We start from the raw sequence: 7,696 nt of genomic DNA, 5'->3' as shown, positions 1-7,696 counted from the left end.
AATGTGAATTCTTATTCCTAGATTTATGTAAGTGATAATACCTTCCTTATGCAGCTGTTCTGAGGACAAAAGGAAGAATGTGAAAAAGTGTGCATAAAAGGCCATCTACATCTGAATCTCATTTCCTGTCCCTGATTTCATACATCCTAACCTCCAACATCTGATAACCATCTTACTCAAGGTGTAGGCTGAGAATAAGCAGCATCAGCAGCCCTGTGAGCTCCTTAAAAGTGCAGACTTCTGAGCCACACTCCAGATCTGCCGGGTTTAAACCCATATTCTAGCAAGAGTGCATTAACATATAAGCATCACTGTCCTATAGGAAAGGTCCCTATTATTTTCAACAACACCACTGTTTGACCACACATGAACGCTTATTTCACTTATTTGTCCATTTATAGTGATTGTATACCCTGCCATATGATGAAAGATTTTANCTTTGTGTGGTCTTTCCAGTGAATTTTTTATATGAGCTAATTGTGGATGGAGATTTCTTTTGTGGATTTGTTTTGGAAATTACTGTGTTCTCTAGGTAACCACGAACACTTATGATAACCATACCAACAACCAATTCTCCAACTCTCCAGGTACCAAGAAGGTATCCAATAATTAATTATATTCTAATATTAACTACCTAGAGTTTACATCATACCTGCATATAAAGGACTCAGTCCTACAAGACTATCTTCCAAACACATGCCAATCATAAGTTCCAGGCCTCTGGTACTTTAGAGGAACCAGCTATAAGTTAGAGATTCTCAAGTCTCCTTCTTTGGGCTGGATAATTTACTAGAACAAGTCACAGAACTCAGGAAAACGGCTTACTTATGATTATTATACAACAAGATTATACAATAATTACTGTTTATTACAATAGACACAGCCAGATAGATGAGATATATAGGGCAAAGAATGGAGAAGGGATGCTGAGCTCCCATACATTCTCCAGGTGGGCCACCCTCCCAGCACCTCCATGTTTTCACCAGTCTGGAAGCTCTCGGAACCCTGTTGTTTAGGATTTTATGGAGGTTTCAGTACATAGGCATGCTTGACTAATCTTTGGCCATTAATGGCTGAATTTATTTATTTATTTATTTATTTATTTATTTATTTATTTTTGATTCTTTCAAACAAAACAGGTGACACTTTATTTAGATCACCAAAAATAACACTTTATAGAAATGGAACCATAACATTACACAACAAAGTATAGCTGTAAAGTCTCCAACAAGACAGGCAATGCTTTATTTAGATAACCAAAAATAATGTTTTCACATTAGATATATTTAGATAACCAAAAATAATGTTTCACAGAGAGGGAACTGTTACAAGCAAATGTATAGCTGCAAGTTTTCTTTTGCCGTCAATATCAATTCCCTCTAAAGTACTTTTGAGACTATTTTGCACTTTCTAAGTACAAACTACAATTCGTTGAACAGAGTTGCTTAGCCTCCTCTCAAGAATGAAAATAGTTTGCAAAAATATTTTGTTTAATGCTAACAAATAACTAAACAATGTGGTTCTTGCTAACAACAAACTGCAACATCTACCAAAACAACTTCGTCTATGTACGCTTTCATGAACATTTCTTTATGAACACAACTGTTCTTTTCCTGCCATCACAGATGGCCTGTGCAGCAGCAAATGTGACATCACAGCATGTTCAGGCACCTAGAAAGTAATTTATAACAAACAACTCAAAGAACTACAGTATGTGGGCAACTCAAATAACAGAGCCTGCCTCTCACAGAGCCCTCCAGGGTAGGCCCAGTGTTTGTGCTCTCTGTAAAGAAAGCTGAGTACCTCATCAGTTCTTAACCTGGAACCCAGAATACAAAGCCAGACAGAGCAACTGTTCTTATAGAACCATTAAAACTTTAATAAATTGCCCTGGGGTTCTTGGTGCTGTAGTGTGCCTCACAGGCAGCAACATAAGCAGATTCTGGGAAGAAGTCATCATGGTATTCTGCTAAAAACCTGGAAAAAGGAAAAAAAATTATCTCAGTGAGCATCAGTAAACACAATATTAACTTTCAATGCACTATAATATTTCAACTTTTTTGATATTAGGAAGAAAAACTGTTACCATCTTCATTTATACATAATGATTGCTTTCATCACATTTATCTGGCTTCTATGTGATTTACTATTTTTCAGAAGCCTTTTACCATCACTGGGTGTAAAAGTACCTAAATTAAAATCTAAACTCCACTAGGTGGCAGTCTGACTATACAAACACTTTATGAAGCCTCGAAGAATATTTTCCTATTTTTCAAACTATAAAAAAAGAACAAATTATGAACTCAATGTCACTTAAGAAATTCACATTGTGTATATGAATGAAGTTATTTGAAAACTGATCTGAATAACTAATTTTGTATTTTGTGTCCTAAGTTGCCACGCCAAAAGGTGTCACAGTTCCAACTGCAATATCAAAACCCATAAAAGACTGACCTAAAACTATCTGAAGATGGATGTTAAAATGTGGCCAGTCATTCAAGAATCTTTGACATATAGATAATATGTTGACTCAAACTTCAACTGATTTTCCATAAAGGGTTAAAGTACTCTTAAGTATGCAAAATACTCACTAGTAAGCTCCTACATGTTTAAATCTCTAAAAATATGCAACACCTTTTTTTAGTAAAAACTGAGTCAAAATTCATTTGACAGCCAGGTATTTTTTCTTCTATGATTGCACACTTTTTTGCAGTCATTACTGAGTCCACTGATTTTAACTGATATCTTCAGACACATTTTTAAAACCTTCATCTATATTTATTTGTAAATCCTCCTAAGTTATTTTCTAAACTCCTACCTTTATTTATTATTTATTTATTTATTTATTTTTGGTACTGGGGATTGAACCCAGGGGCGATTAACCATATCCCCAGCTCTTTTATTATTTATTATGAGACAGTGTCTCACTAATTTGCTTAGGGCCTAAGTTGCTGCGGCTGGCCTCAAACTTGTAATCCTCCTGCCTCAGGCTTCCAAACTACTGGGATTATAGGCATGTACCACTGTGCCCAGGTAAAGTCCTACGTTTTATTTTGTATGGTGAATACTTCAAACTAGAAGGCTTCCATACAATAAGCTGCAGCAGTCTCTTCATATTTTCTTGGCATTTGATTTCAGTGTTTTATGTCACATAGATTTATGGATTTGTTTGAGGGGGATGTTGGGAGGGAAGAAGGTATTTTTGAAACTTCTTTCCAATAAAATGTTTTAAAGTCTAATTCCTCTCAGGATACTTTATTCCTAATTCCTAAAGATAAGTATCTTTTTAAACCATGAGACTGATTTCTGTAGGTGGGGCACTCTTTACTCTGGCAAATCCTAAATTAGTGTGGGTCCTGCCTAGAAGGAAGTATCCTTAAAGAGAAGAAAGAAATAAAGTCAGGTAGCAAGGTTGAGCAAGGTGAGACAGGGTGAAGGCTAGTCCCAAAGACCAAGGTAAGGACATCTGAATGGGAGAGGGGGACAATGAAGCTGGGTCACAGTCTGGGGGATGAAGATAGGAGGCAGATCCTCAGGTCAAACAGTCCTATTAGACAAGAAAATGATGGAATTCAGGAATACTGGCACAGACTAGGGATTATTTATCTTAACTTTAAATTAAATGCCAAAATCAAACCCATAGATGCTAATATAACAAAGAAAAGTCCTGAATAAAAAATGTCAATTATCGTCAATCTCAATCACTTCTATTTTACAAATTTATTTTCTATTTACAAGTTTGTCCAACTGTATTCTTCTGGTAACAGAAAAATACTTTACCTCTGTAAAATGAGTACTCTTGACTCTGAAACTGGAGAAATTAGGGGGAAAATAAAACAAATACCAAAAACACTTGTGTATTACCATTTTGGTTAGAACCCACATCACTTAAGTAACACTGCTACTATTTAAACCATCACACTGCTACCTTCCACAAGTGCTGAAGAGAAGCTTAGATAAGTCCCATATACAGCAGTAGAGGTAAGTTCTGAGAGAGTAATAAAAATACCTCAGAAAGAGATCAAAGTGCTTCAGTAAAGCCTTCAGGTTCTTCTCAGAAAAGGACATCTTTCCAAGGATTTCTGGAAGTTTTACTGCATTAAAAAAAGGGCCAAACATTTACAATTAGAAGAATCTATAAATGTGTAGGAAACACTCAGGGGTCATCTGGATCTCTCTTTTTCCTTTTAGGAAATGAAATTAACATCTACATTATCAAACAAAAGCTCTTATTGAACAAAGTTAGAACAGTGGTACCAATATAAAAGTACAACTTTTGTGAAATTTAAACTTTATTTAATACTTTTCCTTTGAAGCGGTCACCTTTAGATGATTTTTTAGAACCCCAAATGGAAAGTAAGTATCCACATTAGTCAGATATTTGCAGCCCAAACCACAAAATGACATGAATTAATAAGTGTTAAAAACAAAGCTAAATGAAAAATGGAATAAGAGAGCAGAAACCAGGATCTTACCAAATAATCGCAACAAATGTTGTGCCCCATAAATATAAGAGGGTGGTGGAGGCTGGTCACCTGGCGGGTAATTGTCAGGCACAAGCTTCCAGGAGAGGACCTGGAAAAAGCATGAGTTGAAGGCTTTCACTATTCCTCATGGAGACACTTCTAATCACATATATCTTATGATGGTTAATTGTATATAGAAGGAAAAATACAACTACATCAAAACAAACAGAGCTTTACAAAAATAAACAAAATTGCAGGATATAATGACTTAAATTTAAAGAAACATTCTTAATTCTCAATAGTTAATACTAACTTTAACTGTTTTGGTCACTTGGTTCTTTTTTCCTTTATTGGAAATCTTACAATGTTAAAGAATGAAGCATTTAAAAACAAACTAAAAACATGTGTTGAGCAATATTTCCATTGTTTAAAAATTCCTTAATTTCTTGCAGTTGAGTTCACTATGGAATCTAATTTGAATCTCCAAACCCCTTGAATCAACCAGAAATAGGCTTCCAACCTGGTAAATGGTTTCCTTGCCTTTACTGTGAATTTCAGAACTTAACGGCTTTTGTTAAAGTAAGAGGTGTATTTCAAAACACTCTGATGAATTTCCCTGGAAATACATCAGCAAACCAGACATCCTGAGCCTATTCTACTGAGTTACCACTTTGGCTTTTGCAACATGTAAACTTTGATTGGAGAAAAGTGAGCGATAAGACATTAGGATAAGGAATCTAGTTAAAATACCATGATGGAGGCACTTAAGGAGGTGGGAATTCACTAAGGTCTCTTTAGTTCATTTACCAGAAATCATCCTTCTTTTCTATGGCCTGCAGCTGTACCTGTGACCACTAGATGGCAGAATTGCACAGCTGACCACAGTGGGAATGATGGTCCTTGTCTAAATATTAGATGCCCTTTAAAAGAAATGCTGTTTTCCTTTAAATAATAAAACCTGCAGTGCCTCCTTGTCTGAAAAAAAAATGTGTTGGAGAATGCTTATAATAGTAATTCATTAATCTATCCTCAACAATTACCATAACATAAATAAGGGTACATCAGGGTCGGCCAACTATAGCCCATGTTAAATCTAGTCCAAGGCTTATGTACAAAAAAAAAAAAAATCAAATGTATACTTCCAGCATCTATGAATGAATGAATTTGGGGGACACAAGCCACACTCATTTATTTATTTATCATCTCTTGCTTTCACACTGTAACAGCAGAGTTCATAGTGTCAAAGAAGAACATACTGTTCTCAACCCTGAAAATATTTACAGTCTAACTCTTTACAGAGGTAGTTTACTGGCCCCAGTTTCCAGCATCAGATGCACTTTGACTACTAAAGCCATGTTCCTCTGAGCAAACCTATCTACCCCAAAGAAATAAGGAAATCCCAACCTAAGGGAGAGTCAAGGGATATCCCAAGAACTAAGACTTCTTCTGAACCCTTGAAATGCTTACTAGCTACATCTCCTAAGTGACACTAAAAAAAGGTTTCAAAAAGAAAATTTTTCATATATCAAATGATATGTGGTAGCAAGGGCTGTTTTCAGGAATTTAAGGTAATAGGTTCAATTATCTGTCACAATGTTGGCATACGACATGCTTTCAAATGGATGAATATTAGTATTACTGTTAATAATGTAGGAAATTCAGATGTCTAAAGTAGGGGTCAGCAAATGACAATGTGCTGCTTACATCTGGCCAAACATTCTGCCAGCTTCTATACTGCCCATAAGCTAAAAATGGAATCCATATTTTTAAATGATTGAAAAGATACAAAAAGACAATACTTTGCAGCATATGAAAATCATATGCTATTCCATTTTCAGTGTTCATAAATAAAGTTTTACTGGAACACAGAGCACCCATTCTATTTACATGTTGCCTGTGGCTATATTTGGACCTGGCTAGTTTTAACAGACACCATGTGGTCCACAAAGCCTAAAAGATTTACTTTCTGGCCCGTACCACAAAAAGTATGCTGATGCCTATTCTACAGAATGAAAATATTAGTGTTTCAATAATTGTACTTATCTAAGATAAAAGATGATATCTTTTAGGGTTGGAATCCTAACAATATTCTCTATTTTGAAACCAAAAGCACACTGTTAAGAATAATTCTGCAAACACTTTTGTTAATATTTACAGTAATAGCAGCAAAATGCTTCAGGACCCTAGGATTCAAACAACCACAAATGGTGAAAGAATCACTGGAGATAAACATCAAATACTAACTCTTTACCTCATTTATCTCATTAGTTCTTCTCCCCTCAAAGCCAGCAAACACAGCACTCCCTTCCTTACTAGGAGTTAGAGGAATGGGGGAAGATGATCTGCTATGAACTGGTGTCTCTTCAAAAGAAAAAGATATTTGCTTATAAGTTACACAGGAATTGAATTAAACAATATCATTAAGACTTATAAACAGCAGAACAAAAATCTAGTCAGTTCTCTAGAACAATAAGGCTTTTCTCTTATAAAAGATAACAGTAGAAAATTATTTGGTTAAAAAAAAGAATAAAGTAATAATACATGCTAGAGTGTGGAAAAATCTTGAAAACATGCTAAGAGAAAGGAACCCATCACAAAGGGCCACATATCATATGATTCCATGTCCATGAAAGTTACAGGACAAGCAAATCCATAGAGAGAAAGTAGACTAGGGTTGAAAGGAGCTTGCAAAAGGAGGAAATGGGGAGTGAATGCTAATGGGTACAGGGTTTCTTTTGAGGGTGCTAAAAATGTTTCGGATTCAGATGGGTGCACAACTCTATGAAACTAAAAACCACTGAACTGTACACTTCAAATGGGTGAATTGTGGGGCATACAGGGTTTATCTCCATAAACTTGTTAAAAAGTATGGTATCACTGAGCCATTTACTTTATTTTTTTATTTTTTTTTAATTTTTATTGTTGGTTGTTCAAAACATTACATAGTTCTTGATATATCATATTTCACATTTTGATTCAAGTGGGTTATGAACTCCCATTTTTACCCCGTATACAGATTGCAGAATCACATCAGTTACACATCCATTGATTTACACATTGCCATACTAGTGTCTGTTGTGTTCTGCTGCCTTTCCTATCCTCTACTATCCCCCCTCCCCTCCCCTCCCCTCCCCTCTTCTCTCTCTGCCCCCTCTACTGTCATTCATTTCTCCCCCTTGTATTATTTTTCCCTTTCCCCTCACTTCCTCTTGTATGTACTTTTGTATAAC

At 35.6% G+C, this 7,696-nt stretch overlaps 1 protein-coding gene across 1 annotated transcript in view; it reads right to left on the bottom strand.

Annotated features, from left to right (window-relative positions):
* Positions 1-1,124: 1,124 nt before the first annotated feature.
* Positions 1,125-7,696, bottom strand: part of Msl3 (MSL complex subunit 3) — a 17,225-nt gene continuing 10,653 nt past the window's right edge. Inside the window, exons 6-9 of the mRNA XM_015488026.2 lie at positions 6,718-6,827; positions 4,476-4,575; positions 4,010-4,094; positions 1,125-1,977 (exon numbers count right to left, since the gene is read on the bottom strand). Coding sequence (XP_015343512.1) covers positions 1,878-1,977; positions 4,010-4,094; positions 4,476-4,575; positions 6,718-6,827 — 395 coding nt within the window. The 3' untranslated portion in view covers positions 1,125-1,877. The remainder of the gene's footprint in view (positions 1,978-4,009; positions 4,095-4,475; positions 4,576-6,717; positions 6,828-7,696) is intronic.

Source organism: Marmota marmota, unplaced genomic scaffold (assembly GCF_001458135.2).
Source record: "Marmota marmota marmota unplaced genomic scaffold, marMar, whole genome shotgun sequence".
Lineage (NCBI taxonomy): Eukaryota > Metazoa > Chordata > Mammalia > Rodentia > Sciuridae > Marmota > Marmota marmota.
The sequence above is the reverse complement of the archived record's forward strand: the minus strand, read 5'-3'. Positions and strand labels throughout refer to the sequence as shown.